Below are 18,060 nucleotides of genomic sequence, written 5' to 3'. Positions count from 1 at the left end.
AATTATGGAGTGGTTCAGGAAGCAATGGGTCAGAGAGAGGGATGTTTAATTTAGATGAGTCAGGGGAAGGCATCAGGAAGGGCTTCACAGAGGAGGAGTTCCCTGAACATAGCCTTGAATGCCAAGGTAGTGTGCGTTAGTTAGTACACCAATGGGAAGCAATTAATTTGATCATCTCCTGCTGTAGACACTACTGTTTACCTTCAGGCCACTCTACTTTTGGGGTTTCTATTGATGGTACCCCTAAGACAACACTACACCATTTAATTCCACCATCCGTGAGCCTGCCTCTGTGTAAGCTTGCATACACACCACACAGCATACTGCTCCCAGTGTCCTCCTGGGACACGGGGGTCTTCTGATCCCACTGCACATCCCCCACAACACGCATTGGTACTGATTTCAGTCATTTTGGTCTCTGCTCCAGCCAGCTCAGCCCAGATCCTGCACATGACCCTCCACCCCCGACTTGGGGGCATTTTTCAGTACCCTCCCGTTTAGCACCTCTCAGGTCTGTCTTTCTTATGTCAGAGTCCCATTCCCATCCCTGTGGGGGATTCCTTACTTTTCCCCACTGTGGCCAAGCACTGAGCACTAAGGGGGAGCAGATGGTGGGGGGTGGCGGCAGCGAATGGGGAAGACAGCAGAGACCAGGCAGGCAGTGAGTCTGTTTTTTTATTCTATACAAGGAGGGAGAGAGTCCCTGGGGATAGAGGGACAGATCCGCCCTTCCAGGAGAGGAGCCGGCCCTGCCCCAAGCTCGGCCTCCCTCTCTCCAGGTCGCTCCCTCCCTTCCTGTCCCCCACCTGCTGTCCCCACACCTCATCCTGCCATCCTGCCCCCTGGGATGGGTTGGCAGAAGGCCTGGAGGTGCGGGGGGTGGGGTGGGTGGGTGGGGGTCCGAGTCCTTGTGAGGCACATGTCGAGAGGAGGGCTGGGCAGGGTGCTGCTGTGGCTGTCAGTCTGTTCCTGGCTCACTGGTTCCTGCTGGGGACAAATCCAGTGAGTCCTTTTTCCCAGGCAGAGAGAGCCAGCCTCTCTGTGTGGGGTATGCCATGTCAGGCAGAGGGGGACTGCCCTTTCGCCCACCCCACTGGCACCTGTGGGGTCAGGGGGCTGTCTTCTGTCAGGCTCCAGCTTGTCACAGGACTGTGCCCGCCGTGTCCTCTTGGGCTTTAGGGGGGCAGTCCGACGGCCTGGATCTGGGGCCCAGAAATGACAGTCAAGGGAGGCCTGGCACATGAGTAGGGCTCATTGGCTGGGCGCTTATCCAGCCTGTGACTCATTCCAAGCCTGGGAGAGGGTCCTGATATGGGTAACAAGGTCCGAGAGGCACCCCGACCCCGCTCCAGCCAGGGGGCTGACCTTGGACCTCAGGCTCCTCTTGGTCCTGGTGTGAGCCCAGCCTCAGCCGGGCTCTGTTCATTCCTGGAGCTGCACCCCCAGCCTCAGCCTCCTCCCTGCCCCCTGGCTCCTGTGGGGGGCGGCGGCCCCTGGGCACAGCCACAGGCTTGGGGGGCCGTGGAGCTAAGGGGGGGTCCTGCAGCTGGCAGAAGAAGGAAAAATGCTAGGTCAGTTAGTCTTTTCACCTCATCCCAGGGCCTCTCCCGTCCACCTTGCCGGCCCTCACCTTGGCATTCCTAGCAGGAACGGTTCTCTCTGGGAATAGGGTCCCCTCCTTGTCCTCCTCCCCATCCTGAGAGGCTGGGCTGGGGCTCTGGCAGCTGTGGTTGGGGGCACTCTCCTCAGCTGGGGAATGGGAACAGAGGAGAAGCTACCGGAAAAGGCATTCTGGAGCCAGGACTTTCCCCCCCTCCAAGCCCATTTGCTCCTACTTCTCTGCCCTGCACCGCCCCTGCTATCGTGTTTCCACAGCCCTTGGTCTCCGAGATTGTCCTGAGCCTATCACCTTGGTGGGGGTGAGGGGGCGCTCTAGCTTAGCTGTTCCTCCCCAAGAGCAGTTCCTGCTGGGACAAAGCCAGGGCCCAGGGACTGCTGGGTCCCCAGGCATGGCTGCCCATCCAGGCCTGCAGTGCCCCAGGGCCCTGCCAAGGCTGCAGCCTGGCATTCCCAGGACTCTGTCTGCCAGTCTGATTTAGATGGTGAAAGCCTTGGGAAGAGATGCCCTGGCGCACACCTCCCTCCCCCACCTCTGTGGCTTTACGTAATCTGAGCCCAACAGGGGGTGGGGGGGCTACTGGGAAGGTCTTGTTTGCGTGTGTATTTGTGAGGTGTGAGTAAAATGGACCTGCAGGGTGCTGATGGCAGGTGTGTACAGTGGAGCCTCTGACTCCTGTGGTTTCCTAAATGAGGATGGAGCCTCCCTTTAGGTGTTTTAACTGGTCTGTGTGTGGGATGGGATAATCTGCAAAGATGGCCTCAGTGCTGGGACAGCCTTGGAGGGCCAGGAGCACAGGCTCTGCACCACGGACTTGGGCCCTAGCCTTGGGAGGAGAGTGGGGTAGGGGGGCAAAAATCAACCTCTATCAGGAGATTTGTCCATGTCAGTGATGTTGGGGGGTTATATCTGAGGCCTGTGTGCAATTAAGTTGATGCCGAGCTGACCACCTTTCCTTTAGAGGCTCCTTAAGTGAGAAGTGCTCCAACAAAAAGCAAGCATCATATCATAATTTATTTGTCCCTTCAGAGTTCTGAAGACAGAAGGTAAATGACCTGTTTAAGGTCAACACTGGTGGTGCCTGAGCCGGGACTGACACCTGTGGTTTCTGACCTCCAAGACATGGCTCACGCCCCTTCCTTGTGACATGTTTCTGAGTGGACTGAGGATGCCCTGGCCAGCTACTTTTGGAGGAGACTGGAATGTCTGAGGTGGGTCTGGCGCAGCTGGTACTTGCCCACCCTCTTTCCCAGCTGAGGTGCAGAGAGAGAGAGAGGCCTTCTTTATAGGGATGTCTCTTGGCTGCTGGTGGCCAGAGGTGGCGTCTGCCCCACAGAATTCCCTGGAACCATCCACAACACATTGTTCCTATCTCCTAATCCTTGCTGGCAAAGCCACTTTTGTTCTGTGGGACTTGCTTTGGATTGGCTTGTTTGTTTCTTTTGGATATGGCTTTGTAAATATCCGGAAACATTTGTACTGTTGTGACTTCCTCACTGCCCCATCATGGTTGTAAGTTTCCCCAACACAGGGGCTGTGGCTTTTGGGTCTTTGGACACACCCTGGGTCTTTAGTGTGGCTGGGCAGGAAGAGGTGTTCCATACCTATATGCCATGTGGCCTCTGCTCGGCGCATGGCGCTGAAGCTTGGCTTGCTGCTTTGCGGTGGTGGTGGGGGCTTCCAGGCTCCGGGCCCTGCAGTGTGGAGGGGATGGGAAAGGGGGAAGGGAGAGACACATTAGGAGGGGCCCCTGAGAGAGGGCCCAAGGAGAGGAAGTGAGGGCAACCATTCTCACCTGCATCGTCCGAAGAGCGCCGTTTCTGCCAAGCCTGGGCGCTGCCCTCCAGGTCCGGGCCTGTGCCCTGAAAGGACAGCTGAGTCAAGTCATAAGAAAAGTGTCCTCCCCACAGGGCTGCAGTCAACAAGGGACTTCTGCTCGGGTATCTCATGCCGTTCTCCTGGCATTGGTCCCTAGACTCTTGGACCTTTTCCCCCCAAAGTGGCATCCCTACCAGTCAAGGGGCGTAAGAAACGGTTTACACAAAGGACGTACTGTTATTTTAATAGTTCTGTGTTTATTTTCTATGTGGTAGAAAAAAAAACAAACCATGACTGGTACAACAAACCCATGATTTGAAAAACCGATCATGCTTAGGACCAGAGTAAGTTAAAAAGGTGAGTTGATTGAAAGAATAGATAAACGAAGTAATACAGGTGGTATGTGGGGAAGGTAAAAATCAGTCATAAAGGTGGTAATCAAGTCACCAAAGTTTGAGAAAGGGAGCTCCAGAGGTAAGTATTTTTATGACTGCCTGCTTGGCAAGGAAGTAGAGGCTCTGGGCAGTAAGGCGACCTGCCTGGGCTTTCGTGGCAGGCAAGTGTGTGGAATGAGCAGACCTGCAGCTCACACCTTCTAACACCGCTGGCCCAGAATCTCTCCGCTGGCCCAGCAGGGACGGGGCTCGGAAGGGAAGGTAGACAGGGATCCATAGGAACAGTAGGTGCCTGGGCTCCCCTCACCTCTCGTTTCCCGTCGAAGCTCCAACCCTTGGCTCTTCCCAACCCAGGAAGGGCAACACCATGGACCCTTGGCTGCTGTGCCGTCCCAGGGGCCAGGCCCCCCTCCCCTGGCTCTGCCCCCTCAGTGCCCTGGAACAAGGCCTCGGGTTTATAAGCAGTTCCTGATGGAGAAGCAGCTCTGTGGGCAGCAAGGGAGTAGGAGAGGGCCCCTGCCCTGCTAAGCCCCCCGCCCTGGGGCCGCCCTGCTCCAGCCCTCTGACCCTCCAGCCCTCCTCTGAGGAGTCCGTCCTTTACCCTCCTTGGCATGCAGCACTCCCAGCATGCACTGGGTCACCAAGCTTAGACCGCTCAAGGAGCAGGGCCGCTGGGATGACCGAAGTTCCCCAGAACCCTGAGTCCTAGCATTCTCCCCTTAACTGCCTGGGGCGGGGCAATGTGGGTGGGCTATGTGCAGAACAGCAACTGGGCAGGATACAGCACCTCACCTCACTTACCATCTTCCTGTGGAAGGAAGGCCCCCGGCTCCCCCCAAATCCAGGGAGGGGGCCGCTCTCCTCCTCTGGGCTCCAGCACGGGGAGGAGTTATTGCCGAGGCTGGGGGGATCTGGGCTGGGGGGGCTCTCCTGAGTTGGGGGTGGGGGCGGGGGTGGAGGGAGGAGGAGACCAGTGGTGGGGGACCCTGGCCCCCTCTCCCCCTTGAAGCTCCGGGGCCGGCGAAAGTGAAACAGGCCTCTGCGCCTCTTCTTCTGGAGTGGAGGCAGTGGCGGCTCCGAGAGGCCTGGCCGCAGGGTCCGAAGGGTCCGGGGGTAGCTGGGCAGGATTGGGGTGAATTAGTGACAAAGCCCTGGGCAGATGCAAATGCCAGATGCAGAGTTCGCTCAGGGTCCAGGCTGGTGCCGTGTTAGGGTAGTCCTGGGTCTGATAAACCTCCCATCTTCCTCTCTCACCCAGCCTCTCCTGCTGCCCCGTAATCCTTTCCACTTCCTTCTCAGGGGAGATGGTGTCCTCACCTTCCCTGTCAAAATCCTCCAGCGGCCTCCTTCCCCCCACCTGCCCAGCAACTCCTTCCTCCCAGGCATCCCCATCCCCCCATCATTCTCTCAGCTTCTCCAAGTGACTCTGTTTCTTTTGGACCAGTGCTGGGGGATCTGCAGGACTGGGACAGGGAATATACCCTCTGGGCCTCTTTCTACTAACTGCTGCCACCCCATCCACCCACCCTGTCCCCACCATCCCATTGTGGTGGTTCACCCTGATCCCATCCTTGCCGGCTGTCCTGAGGAGAGCCAGGAAACATGGGAGGTAAGGGCTGGGTGGGGAAGGATGAGAAAGTGGGGAAATGTTCCAGAGAGACTGGTTTTGGGACACTGCCATTGAATAGGCCCTCTGTGACCACTGGGAGGATTTTGCCTGCAGAAAATGGGACTGTGTCTAGATGCCACACCTGGAGCTTTCATCCATGACCCTTCGGCTGAAAAAATCCTCCAGCCCCTCATCCAGGCGGGTAGCCATCCCATTCTCCTGACGAGTCCCAGTCACTGGCACCTGCTGGGAGGAACGTCCTGGAGGATATCTCATCTGGATCTGGAAGTCCTCCCCGCTGCCCCCATCCACTCAGGGTCTTTGCCTTTGGACTTGGCCTTGCCTCTTCTTGGCCCCATGGAAATTGAGACTTCAGTCCACTTGGGAATTTCCTAAGCTTGGTGGCTCTTGGCTCTGTCCCTCACCCAAATGGGAAATGCCACTATCTGGCAGACAGCAATTTCCTATCTGGGAAAACTGGATAATCCCATCCTCTTTTTGGTGGCCTATTGGGGCCCCTGCCTGATCCCCCAAGGCTAATGTTTCCGGCATTGGAATCCTAAAGCTAGAACCTCTGGCTGGGGCATTGCTAAGTGAAGTTGGTCCTCTTGTGAGGACGTAGGGACTCACACTGGGCCGACCAGGTCCTGGAGGGGTAGTCCGGGGAGGTCGGGGCCTGCCTTGTGTTTGATGCCTTAGCTTATAGCCATGAGTGGGCAGCTCGGACAGACCCTCCCAGGAGCCACCACCGGTGGGCTGGCTGCTCCCGAGTCCTGAGAACCAGCCGGGGGGGATCCCCAGGCTTCCCAGCTGGCTTTCCATGTCCTGAGGGCTCCCACCTGTGGGCACAGCAGCGTTAGAGGGACCAGCAGGAGGTCCAGGGAGAAAGCAGGTGGGTAAGCAGAATTAAACAGGGACCAGGGCCTGAGAAGGGAATCTGGAGGGCATCAGGTTGGAGGATGGGGACTCACTAATGAAGGCGGACACTGGCCGGATCTTGCGGCAGCGTTTCTGTTTTCTGATGGCCATGGTGTCCTGCAGAAATGGAGACAAAGGGTGGGCCCGGGCTGCCAGTCTCCAGGATCCTCACATGAAGCCTCTTATTCCTCATAAAGCTGTCTCTTTAGAGCCTCCCCTCCCGCCTCTCTGCCCTTGTGTGGCTGAGGCACTGGGATCAGGGTAGAGGCGAGGCTGGACTGGGGTGGGGGATGAGACCAGGCCCAGTGACAGGGGACAGTGCAGTCTAGAGAAAGGGAAGGGAACAGTGTTCTGGAGGTTCCTAGTTTAGGGTGGGGAATGGGGAGTGGGGAACTCACAATGTTGGTCCCGAGTTCATCATCTGTGGTCTCCTCATGCTCATGGTTCCGTCCTCGGCCCCGGGAAGACAGATCCTGCCCTTGGCCTGGCCCCGATGGTGGATCTGATAGTGTCTTTAGCTGGGCCAGGTGCCGGGCCTGGGGAAGGACAGATGTGAACCAATTCCCTGGGAAGATGTCCACTTTCCAGGGCTATGGGAGACGGGTGCTTGGGGGAGATGGGGTGACGTCGGGTGGGGGTGTACCTGAGCCTGGCTGGGGTTCAGAAGCCTTACCAGGCTCTTATGGGAGTGGTACAGCTCCTGTAGGATCTCATCCACTATGGAGTTGGTCAAGTAGGTGACGACTGAGAGCTTCACTTCACTGTGGGCACAGGTGGGGCAGCTCAGCTACCCACTCTGTGGCCCCTGAGCCTTGGTCCTGCCCTTCCCCGGATGCCTAAGGGACTGGGCAGCTGGCCTGGCCATCCACAGAGGTGTCTTAGGTCTCCCTTATGTCTCATAAAGGCATGTCCCATCCCACCCACTGACCCCCAGCATAGGTGTGTGTGGATTGGGAGGGTGCACCAAGAGGAAGTGAGAAGGAGGAGGAGCAAGGGGGCTCCACACCAGACTCCTGAAGTTCCAGTAGAACAGAGCTGGGTAAATTGGGGTGCTGAGTGAACCCTGCTGGTCTCTGTTGTAAGCACAGAAACTGGTTCTTCTTGAGTATGGCTATTTCACATGTATGTGTAATAATTTTCCTTTGCTTTGGTGAGTGGGGGCACTCAGAATGAGAGCTCTGGGTGGGGCTGGGGGGTTGGCAACAAGAACTCTGTGGGGGGCAGAGTGTAGAACATGCATCCCTACTCATCAATTTTGTCCATGCCCCCCAGGAAGCTGTGCTTTGTTTCTGGGAGGTGATTCTTAGTGCACACATGTGACTATGTGTGTGTGTGTTTACACCTGTGTGTGCACTGCCAGGCTCCAAAACCCAGGCTCAGCACTTAGATTTCTAGGGCAAAGACCAGTGAGACCCTAAATAGCAAGGTTGCAGTTAGTTAAAGATTTATCCCTTGTAATGGAGATTGTGCCATTCATTATTCATTGCTGATATCTGGGCCCCAAGTCCCTAAGTGCTCTGGGCCAAATCCAGCCCCGTCCCAGTGCCAACCCCCTCCGCCTCTCACTCCAGCTTGTTCTGAATGTCCTGTCCTGCCTGCTCCAGCAGCGCCCCTCGGATGAAGTTCCGGGGCACCGTGACGCGCTCAGCCACATTGCTCAGCATCTTGTTGTGCCCCTCTGCCACTCGCATGGCCACGGGACATAGCTCCTGTGTTAGGCTGACCATCGACTCCAGGATCACCTGGTGTGGGGGAAGGGAGGCCAGAGCCCCGGAGGGGTGCAGGGTCAGGCTGGTGCCACAACGGAGGAGACTCTAGTCTATTCCAGCTCCCTCTGGTGAGACTGAGGGACCCACCAATGTTCCAGGGCTGGTTACCAGGCAGAGCCTGGGACACTCAGGCTTCCCCACATCCTGGCCAGTGTCCCTTCCACCCTACCGTATGGACGGGGGAGAGTCAGTCCAAGGATTAGAGTCCAAAGAGGAGAGGTCAGAGTTGGGGGCCAAGAGGAAGATAGCAAAAAAAAATCCAAACCCTGTTTTCTAGCCTGACACACTGGAAGTACAGTGGCCTCAACTCTGCATTTCCTTCTTATCCCCAGTAATTTCCCTGTGCTGACCTCAGCCCTCAGCTTTGAGCCTTGGTCAACAGTTTGGACTTGCCTGCAGCTCCTTGTCCACGGCCTTGGACACCTCGCTGGCAACTGACTCCAGCCTCTGCCGTACAGGCCCATCGTTGGCCAGCACGTGGCCCAGCTCGTAGAGGCTGGGAAACAGCTGCAGAAGGAAGGGTTATCAGCAGAGGGCCAGTTTTGGGCCCGACCACATCCCAGGGGGCCCTGGGCTGGGAGGGCAGATATGCGTGTCAGGGCCCGGATATTCATGGGGCAGTGTGGCCAGCTTTCCTAGGCTCCTGGTCTGTGCCGGAGGGTAGGGCTGCAGAGAGCTCACCGCCCGCGAGTTTTTGGCATCCTTGATGAGGTCCCGAGCATAAAGCAGCTCATCCTGCACAGGCTCCAGGGGGCACAGCCTCAGGGCCCGAACCTCCTCCTGCACTCGGCCGCACAGCCGCTGCAGCATCTGGAGCACAGCCAGTTAAAGTGTCAGGTGGGGGGGTTTCCTTGCACCTTTATCTTCCCAGTTGGGACCCCAGACACACCATTTCTGGGTCCCCTGGGGCAGTGCTCCTGTTGTTGGCACTGATGGGGTAGTGGTGTCTCTGGATGGCTTGTTCTCTTTTCTTCTTGGGGTGCCCTTGAATTTCCAAGAGTACTCCCGCAGTCCTGAACACCGCTTGTCTGGGGCCCCCAACCTGTTCTCTCGGGTCTGAGGCCAGACCACAAAGGTGCTTTTGCTCGTCCGCATGCGGAGTCCAGTTATGACAGCCACAGGATGCCTCTTTCATGCCCCGCCCCCTTGGCGTGCCATGCTCTATCACATCACACCCGAGCCCCACGTGCCGCACGCATGCCCCACATGGCCCAGAGGGAAATGTTTACTTGCTCGGCGCTGCTGGTCACCAGGCCCTGCTGCAGCCGGAAGGCCTGCTCCTGGGGGCACGTCTGGGAATGGTTGTTCCTCACCAAGCACCACTGGATCTGGAAAAGACAGGTTGGGAGGCGTTAGGGCCTGGGATGTGGGCCCTTCCCTCTGCTGTCCTGCCCCCACCATTTAGGCCTCTACCTTCTGCCAGACGTCCTCCGTGCGCTCAGGGGCGCTGCGGTAGGCTTGGGAGATGTCGCTCACGGGGAAGGACATGAAGCGGAGCGTGTGGTTGCTGTGGGGCACAGTGGCACAGCTCTGGTAGGGGGAGAGGTGAGGAAGGGCCCTTGCTCCCCAGATCCCCCTTGCTGACAATCTCCCTCACCCTTGGCCTTTTTCAACGTTTCTGTGCAAACAGGTTGAGCAAGCTGGGGCAGGGGCTGTTGTAGCAGGTCCAGGCCCAAGGTCCAGGCCCACAGAGGCTGGGGCTGGGGTCAAGGCAGAGCCCCATTCTGCTCACCTCTCCAGGGCCCTTGCAATATCCAGAAAGCCCAGGGCAGATGTGTTGTTCCGATCCCATAGGATGGTTCTAGGGAGAGAGTGAATGGGTGCTGGTGACCCCTCCCTCACGCAGCAAGCTCTGGAGTCCTCCCTTCTTTCCTGGGTGATGGAGCTGACTCTGACCCCGGGCCTGAGGGTATCCAGGAAGCTGGAATACAGAGCAACGGGGCAAGCAGGGAGGCGTGATGAGGGTGGGGGCTGGGGCCCCAGGTTGGGCCAGCTGTGTGCTGCACCTGAGGGAGGAGTTGATCTGCAGGGCCTTGGACAGCATCTTGGCCCCGATGTCCTCCATGCCATTGCCGCTCAGGTCCACCTTGGCCAGGCAGGTGTTGCTGCCCAGCGCATTGATAAGGATGCTGGTTCGAAGCTTCAGTCTTGAGTCTGCTACCGATAGCGACTGCAGGGACTATGTGGGCAAGAGCAGAGTTGGGCCCAGTCCCTGCATCCCCTGCAGCCCCTGTCACCATGGGTTCCCCACCCCCAGGCCTAGGCACTCACACAGTCCTCTTCTTGGATCAGTTGTACCAGCTTGTGGAGGATCTCCTCCAGGGTCCTGTGGGGAGTCAGAGCTCAGAGCAGGAGGGGAGGGGCTAGGGTCATGCTACTAGAGGAGCAGAGGTGACTTGAGCAGGGAGGGGCCAGAGGTAATACAGTGAGCCAAAAGGGTATGTGGATGGTGGAGTGAGGTCTGGGGCTATGGGGAGGGGGCCTCACTTGGCCTTGACATTGAAGTTCTTGCCCAGGAACAGGTGCTTGAGGGACTTGTTCTTTCCAAGTGCAGGCACCAGTGTCAGGAGGTCGGAGTCAAACCCTGGCCAACAGATGGGAGAGGTCTGGCCTTGAGGCCTGAGGCTCACTGGAGTATCCTCAGGGGTTCTCCTCTATGCCCCACTGGTCCCCAGGAAGGAAAGTGCCCCTACTCACCATTGTCCGACAGATCTAGGCTGCCCACACAGGTGACAGCCCCCAGCTGCTCCTGTAAAGCCTGGGATCCTGCTGAGCGGAGCTGCGGGGAACACGGTGGGGAAAGCAGGGGTAGGGAGAGGGCGCCTTTAATGCTTAGAAACTAGAGTAGTCACACTAGGACTCAAGGACATTCTAGGTCGCAGGTTTGAAATCAGGAGGCCCCTTCTCCACACCAGATCCTTTCCTAAGGCTCTCTCCCCTCCCTTTAGCCAGAAATATCTCCAGGCCCTGACTCTGGAGATAGCTCTCTCCTGCCCTCTGGTGGGAAAGTCTGGTATCTCCCACCCCAAAGCTTTCAGTGGGGAGACCATAAGCTGAAAATGACCTCTGAAAAGAGGGACACAGACTGCAGACTAAGAAGCGAAAGTGGAGGTGTGGTCAGGTCCAAGGGCCACAGTGGTGTGGCACAGAGGCAAGATGGAGCTGAGGAAGGTCAGAGAAATGAACAGTGGGGCGATGGGTAGGGGACTGGCAGGGGCCTTGGGGGAAGGAAGGCTCACCTCACAGCTGCTGAGGTCCAGGTGCAGATCACTGAGGTGACTGTTGAGGGAGAGGCCCTGGAGCAGCGCCCTGTGGGAGGAAGGTCAGCAGGCCCACCTCTATCCCCACCCTCTTCTCTCACAGTTCCCACTTGGACTCCCCCCAACCCTGCACCCACCCGACCTGAGGGCCTCCAGGGGCAGCCTCGTGGCCGACAGGTTGACGTGGCTTAGTGTGTATGTGCTGCTGAAGAACTGCTTGAAGGCTGGTGGGGCCTCCCGGCCCTTCCTGCGGAGACTCCTGGGGTCAGCAAGGGAGGGGGATGCCGACAGCTCACCCCATCCCTCCCTGCAGCCTTTGTGCTCCCACCTGTGGGAGCAGCTGTTGCGTGCCAGGTTGAGGTAGGTTAGGTGGGAGCAGCAGCCGTGGAGCAAGGCTCCCAGAAGCTGTGGGGAGAGACATGGCGGGTCTCACAGAGGCTGAGAGGGGTGTTGGGCGTGGCTGGCAAGGACTCCGCCCTCCCACCCCGTCAAGGTCCTGGCTCATCACCCTCAGCAGGCAGTCTGTGTGAGCCCCTCTGTGAATGCCCACTTTGCCTCTTAACGTCTCAGTGTCCCCCTCTGTGGAGAGTGAGTCTACTCCCTGCCTGACCCCCAGGAGTGGTGGAGAGGTTCATGGGCAGGGAATGTAAAGCGAGGGCTACCAGGGGCTCCTAAGGTGCCTTGTTCAAATGAGAGGGAAAATTCTTCCTCCTGAAGGGTTCCACCCTATCCAGGGTGCACAGCTGGGGAATGGAAGGAGGGCCAGCTTTTAGGCACAGCCAGCACAACCTTGGGCAGTTACTAGGACAGCATGCCCCACAGGTGTGAGCTGTGGGTGTTGCTTTGGAATTCAGCTGAAGTTGGAGTCATCCCACCAGCTCTGCCCACTCAAGGCACGGGCAGTGAGGCAGGGACCCACGCTGGCCTCCCTAAATCCCCTCAGGCTGGCTCTCCCATCACCAACCCCTCACCAAGTCAATGGCGCAGTCAGTTCCTGCCAGGTCCAGGTGCACCAGAGCATTGGGCTGGGCCAGGAAACTGTAGAGGGCCTGGGAACAAGGACAGAGGGGCTGCCAGGGAACAGGTGATAGAACTCCTCCACCCCCAAACTATAGGGCAGAGATGCCCAGGTCCTGAAGCCTGAGCCTGCCTCCACAGGGCTTGAGCGCTGTTTTGTGGACTCACATTGGCCTCATCTGTGGCGAGCAGCCCAGGGTTCTTGCTCAGGTCCAGGTATCGAAGGGAGCTTGCAAAGGCTGGGTTGGCCCCGAAGGTCTGGCCCAGTGCCTGGAGCCCTGAGCACAGCGGGCACTGAGCTGGACTGGACTCCATCCCCACCTCTTGGACACACCACCCTACGATGTGGCTTTCCCTCCCTCAGATCCCTGGGATGCTATGTGAGTGTGTTAGTACACCTCTAGGACACAAGGCTCTGGAGGGTTCTGGAGGAGGAGCAGAGGTCAGAGGTCAGGGCCCCTAGTGCAAGTACCTCTAGGGGAGATGGCAGTCTTGGCCAGGCACAGTTTGGTGAGGCCAGTGGGGAAGCAGAGGAGCTGCTGACTCAGACTGAGGAAGCCTGGGGAGTGGAGAGAGAAATGGGCCAGCGAGGGGCTGGCAGTGGGCACCAGGGGGTGCAGAGTCAGGGTGGGGGCTTGATGTGGGAACAGGCCTGGGGTCAAGGACAGCAGTATTGGGGCAAGGGCTGGCATCAGGCTGGAGAGCCCCTGTTCAGCCCCGGGTTGGGCTCTGGGTGAGGACAGGGGTCTGTGTTGCAGTGGGGGTAGGATTCAGGGCTGGGGCTCACCCTTGTCCTCGATGGGGTTGTGGGACAGAGTGAGGGCATGCAGCACACAGCTCCCGTTCTCCCCAAACACCCCGGCCAGCTTCTGGACAAAGTCCCTTCAGGGAAGGGGAGGAAGGATTTGTTTGTCCCAGCCTCTGGGCTTCCCCTCTTCGTCCACCTGCCTGCCTGCATGGGGCTGCAAAGGTCAGAGGCCCCCACAGGTGGGGACCAAATTGGGGCCTTCCAGGGAGCTTGTCATCACTCTGAAGGACCTGGGAAATTGTGCCAAGACAAAGCCGAGCTTTGGGTCCTTGAGGCTAGAGCAGAGCCCCCCTGCTGGGTAGTTGCTAGAAGAAGGGGATGGGGCAGGGAGCATACTGGGAGAGGCCATGAAGCTGGGGTACTTGGAGCCTTAGGTCTGAGTCCCAGCTTGACCATAAACTTCTGTGTGTACTTTTTGGGCCTAAATCTCCTTTTCTATAAGGTGAGGAGCTGGAGGAGATAGCATGGAGGCCTGTATCATGCTCTGAGGTTCTAAGACTACATCAGTGGGGCACCGCTGCCCAGGGAGGAGGCTGGCCTCACGTCTTAAGCCCGGCGTTGTCCAGCACCAGCTCTTCGAGGCTCCCCGACTTGCTCAGGGTATGTAGCACCTGTTCTAGCACTTCAGAGCCCTAAGGACAGAGGGGGTTTTTCCGATCAGGAGCCAAAGTGGGCGCTAATCTCTGGCCCCTCCTCCCACCCCTCCTAGTCCCTACCAGCCGCAGATCCTTGCAGTAGAGTTTGGTGAACCACTGGTTGTAGGCCAGGGCTGCCACCATTAGGGCCAAGTCTCTGTGGGCAGATTGAAGGGGCAGGAAAGTGGTGAGCAGAAGCATCTAGGGATGGGGTGATTGGGCTGGGAAAGTCTAGCCAGGTAGAAGACAAGGGGCAGTAGAGTTGGGAAGATAGAGCTGGGGCTGTAGGTAGGACTAGAAGAGAGAGCCTGAAAGGGCCAGGGTCAGGCTGAGGCTGGAAGGATTCGGGGTGGGGGGATTGAGTCTCTGCTCCATCTGCTTACCGGCTTTCCAAGTGGCTGAAATCCAAAAGATTGAACTCCCGGTTATCCTCAGCATGGTAGATGGTGTCCACATCCTTGGAGAGGTGGAACTGGCTCATACTTGCTCCCCACCACCTCTGCCCTCTCCCTCTGGGTCCCACCTGCCCACCCGCCGGCTCCCTGCCCAACGTACCCATTGCACCTCCTCACGGCAGTGCAGCCCATTGTAGTCACACAGGGCAGCATAGGTCTCGGAGAAGCCACCTGTGGGGCAGGACATGAGCTGGCTCCATGAGGAGTAAGGGCATGGGGAACAGGCTTAGGGTTCAAGGAAAGGTCGAGGTCATTTTATGTGGCCAGTGTCCTGGGTTCCTACGACACCATGAACCTCTGAGGTCTGGGAGCTATGGAGTCCTCAAGGCAGGCAAAGACCCAGGTGCAAAGGACTCTGGACAAGGGCAGGGGTGTTGAGGTTCCACTTGCATCAGGTCTGCCCCTGCTTACCGCAGACACTGTGAGTGGTAGATGTGGAAGTCTCGGAGTTGGGGGATGTGTCTCGGGGCCCTTCAGGGGTGTCAGCATTTCCACGCCGGATTAGACACCTGGAAAATGAGCATCCATCCCAGACAGGGGTGGAAAGAGGTTGTCAATTTTAACTTCTGGGTCCCCGGGAAGAGGCAGGAGTGGGGACATAAGGGCTCTTCTCCTCAGTGATCTGGGAGCCCAGGGCCAGGGGAAGGAGGGAGAATTCTCCTCGTTGTTTAATCCTTTGAGAGATTCCTCCTTTGCCACTCACCCCGGGCCAGGGCAGACCTTGGAGAGGGCAGAGCTCACGTGTCGTGTCACCTGGTCCACGCTTTCAGCCGATGGCAGCCGCATGCTCACCAGGCCACGCTCCGTCTCCACCAGGATCTGGAGGAAAGGGAGCACCAGGGCCTCAGACATCAACTCCTTCTTCCTGCTGGCCCCAAGAGCAGGGCCCAAGTCATGCCACTCACCTGGTTCTGACTGAGCGTGTTGAAGGCTCGGATTTCTAGGACATTGAAGGAACTCTCCACCTGTGTGTGGGGGGCACAGGGATGCTCATTTCGAGGTTAGGGCCTGGCTGCCTGATTCTGGAGGGAGTTTGATGGGTGCACCCCTGCTCCTCAGCCCATCTCACCTTGGCTGGGATTTTAAGGGGGAAGAGGTGGAGGCGCCAGGAGGTCAGGGCCTTCAGAGAAAGGAAAATAACATCAGCAGCAAATGGTGGCTCCTGAGGCCTAGGCCTCCTGTCCTCCTTCAGCATCCTCAGCCTATGTGCAACCCCTGTCAGCAGTGGCCCTTTGCTCCAGATGTCCTCCCTCTCTCTCATGCCCCATCCTGGGATCCTGGACATCCACCCAGTCCAGACTGCCCCCTTCCTTAGGCTTCGTCTTCTCTGTGCCCCCACCATCCCCAGTCCACCCTGCCTCCCAGTTTCCTTGTTCCCAGCAGCCCAGCCCTCCCTGATTAGGCCCCCTCTGCCTGCCCCTACCTCCCCAGCCCAAGCCCAGTGCCCTCACCAGAACTCGATCCTCAAACTTCTTGGGCTTCGTCTCCAGCTTCACCCGATGTTGTTGGAGTACAGCCCCTTGGCTCAGGCACCTCCTGATGCTGTCTGTGGGTGGGTGGGGGGCCTGCTCAGAGCTCCGCCTTACCCTGGCCACCCCTACCTCCCCAGAGTTCTCCAGGTGTGGGATCAGATGAGAGGAGAAATAAACAGAGAGAGCTTTCCTTCTTGGGTGGCTTCTGTCTTCGTATTGGAGAGGAGGGGGGTGTGGAGAAAACTCTGGCTCCTGATGTTCCTGAGTCAGGGGACAGTTGCTGAGTGACACTGTCTGTGGGAGGGTGTGTCTTACACTTCTGAGGGTGTGAAGGATTTTTCCAACCCATGCACTCCAGCAGCCATTGACACATACATAGTGAGTCAGTGTGTGGGGGCGTGGGGGTGTCCCTTTGACTATATTCTGGGTGGTCTGTGAGCATCTGCCTTTTACTATGGATGTGTGCCTGCCTTCTGAAGACACCAGGGAGCCTGTGTGTGGCCTTGGTAGGAGTGGATAGGTGAATGAGTGAGCTGTGCTTATAGTTGTGAAAGACAGCTCTGCTGTAGGGGGTAGGGGTGGGAGGTGGTGGGAGGATGGGGGGCATTGGGGGGTGGCAGTGGTGGTGGCTGTGAGGAGTTAGTGTTTAAATGAGCTCAGTACACAGTTCCTAGCAAAACCATCCAGATATCTCAGTGTGTGTGGGGGTGTGTGTGTGTGGTGGGGGTGCCGTTTCTTTAAAGATGTGTGTACACACACATCTGATAGTGAGTGAGTGAGTGTGTGTGTCTGTGTGTGTGTAGGTATGGGAAACTGCCACGGTGCAGCATGCCTCTGAGTATCCTTGAACGTCCTGGTTTCTGCGTGGTCAAGCCTGTGCTCCCCCACCTGGGGCAGGGGGCGAGTGATGGTTGTGGTAGTGCTGGGGGGTCGGGTCTTGGCCATGCAAACGGGAGAGACCTTGAGTTGTGGGCGTGAGTAGGGAGAAGGGGCAGGCTAAGACGGGGGCTCTGGGAGGCGAGCTGCAGAGACCCTGCTCTTGGTTTTAGCTCCAATCCCGGGCCTCTTCCCGACTCCCTTTTTTGCCCCACTGGTCTGGGAGCTGCGGGGCTGCTGGAGGGGCTCCCAGGGCTAGTTCCGGGGCGGGGCCGGGAGGAGGGAGGGTGCGGAGCCAGGAGGCGGTCAGGACCCGGGGCAGCTCCCTTGGCCCGGCGGGGCGGGCCGGGCCCCGCCCGGCGGGGAACCGGGGACTCCCCCGAGGAGAGACTGGACACCTCACCGATGGATGGGCCAGGATCAATGAGAGTCAGCCCTAGGGAGCGTCAGGGGACTGCACCTGTCACCGAAGATCGGGACGGGAGGCTCTGGAACTGGAAGGTCCTGACAGGGTGAGGCGAGGCGAGCAGCCGAGGATGCTCCGGGGACAGCGATACCCCGAGCTAGGATGCAGGGGCAGGGGGCTGCCTGGAGTCGGAAGGCACGCGGCGAGGGGATTGGGGGAGGCACCAGGAATGGGGTGTACCGCGGGAGGAACGCACTGGTCTGGGATGCTCCGGGACGGGGCGTCCCGGAGACCACCGCAGCCTCGTACCTTGCAGCTCGCGGGTGAGCTCCGCGCTGGGCTTGGCCATGGCGGCCGCTGCTGCTGCCGTTGCTGCAGAGGAGCCGCCGCCGCCGCCGGGGAGCCACGGCACATGCTAGACCTGGCTCCGGTAGGGCCCGGGCGCTGAGCGCTGCAGCAGCCGCCGAGCCGGCTCCAGTCAGGGGCGGCTGCGCGAGCGCTCCTCCCCCCGCCCCCCCCCCCCCCCCCGCAACAGGCCCAGGAGCCCGGGTCTCCCGCCCCGCCCGGAGAGGTGCGGGACTGAGCATGCGCGCCGCGCCTCCGAGCCGCGTGAGATCCCGCGCTCGCTGGTGCCCACCCCTCCCGTCCGCTCCCGCTTGCGACGCCGGGTGCGTGTCGCCTGGAGCCTGGGCCGTCTCCCGGGCTGGGGTGTCGTCCACTTTCCGTGCCATCCACTCCTCGGGCACCGTGAGCAGAATCCATTTCTTTTCTTTGTGGTATTGGGTACCCCTCTCTGAGTTATCCTTGCAAGGCCCCTTCCTTTTGCCTTACCGCTCGGGACGCGTCCAGCTCCTACTCACTGACCCACAAGGGAACTCAGAGCCGAAGGCGATGCCAGGAGAGGACCTGGCCAGATCTGGGGTGTTCATCCTTCCTCCCGCTTGCCCAGCTTCAGGGATCCCCGCAGCGTCCTTGGCACCTTCCCCGCGGGTGTGAGGCCAAGA

At 58.9% G+C, this 18,060-nt stretch overlaps 1 protein-coding gene and 1 long non-coding RNA gene across 8 annotated transcripts in view; one reads left to right on the top strand and one right to left on the bottom strand.

Annotated features, from left to right (window-relative positions):
• Positions 1-667: 667 nt before the first annotated feature.
• Positions 668-17,708, bottom strand: CARMIL3 (capping protein regulator and myosin 1 linker 3). 7 transcript variants are annotated; one of them, XM_059181697.1, is made up of 40 exons: positions 17,366-17,708; positions 15,754-15,848; positions 15,372-15,422; positions 15,208-15,267; positions 15,006-15,121; positions 14,714-14,811; positions 14,403-14,473; positions 14,231-14,304; positions 13,929-14,004; positions 13,756-13,844; positions 13,192-13,286; positions 12,877-12,963; positions 12,573-12,682; positions 12,359-12,436; positions 11,716-11,792; positions 11,530-11,634; positions 11,367-11,436; positions 10,825-10,906; positions 10,615-10,711; positions 10,399-10,453; positions 10,134-10,306; positions 9,860-9,928; positions 9,541-9,634; positions 9,357-9,455; positions 8,809-8,937; positions 8,521-8,634; positions 7,925-8,100; positions 7,032-7,119; positions 6,757-6,894; positions 6,412-6,475; positions 6,071-6,279; positions 5,583-5,686; positions 4,633-4,948; positions 4,139-4,267; positions 3,414-3,480; positions 3,223-3,312; positions 1,631-1,749; positions 1,366-1,540; positions 1,101-1,202; positions 668-987 (listed from the first exon to the last, which is right to left on the bottom strand). In XM_059181697.1, the coding sequence occupies exons 1-40, from the start codon at positions 17,403-17,405 to the stop codon at positions 959-961; spliced, it is 4,110 nt and encodes a 1,369-aa protein (XP_059037680.1). In that variant the 5' UTR covers positions 17,406-17,708; the 3' UTR covers positions 668-958. The 7 variants fall into 7 exon arrangements, with proteins under 7 accessions (XP_059037680.1, XP_059037681.1, XP_059037677.1 ...); XM_059181698.1 differs by having other exon boundaries at positions 5,583-5,683; XM_059181694.1 differs by having other exon boundaries at positions 1,366-1,546; positions 17,366-17,707.
• LOC131836379 (uncharacterized) overlaps positions 16,880-18,060 on the top strand; it is a 186,271-nt gene continuing 185,090 nt past the window's right edge. The window contains exon 1 of the long non-coding RNA XR_009355591.1: positions 16,880-17,162. This is a non-coding gene — a long non-coding RNA (uncharacterized LOC131836379). The remainder of the gene's footprint in view (positions 17,163-18,060) is intronic.

The sequence above is a fragment of the Mustela lutreola genome, chromosome 7, assembly GCF_030435805.1.
Source record: "Mustela lutreola isolate mMusLut2 chromosome 7, mMusLut2.pri, whole genome shotgun sequence".
In the NCBI taxonomy this organism is placed as follows: Eukaryota; Metazoa; Chordata; class Mammalia; order Carnivora; family Mustelidae; genus Mustela; species Mustela lutreola.
The sequence above is the reverse complement of the archived record's forward strand: the minus strand, read 5'-3'. Positions and strand labels throughout refer to the sequence as shown.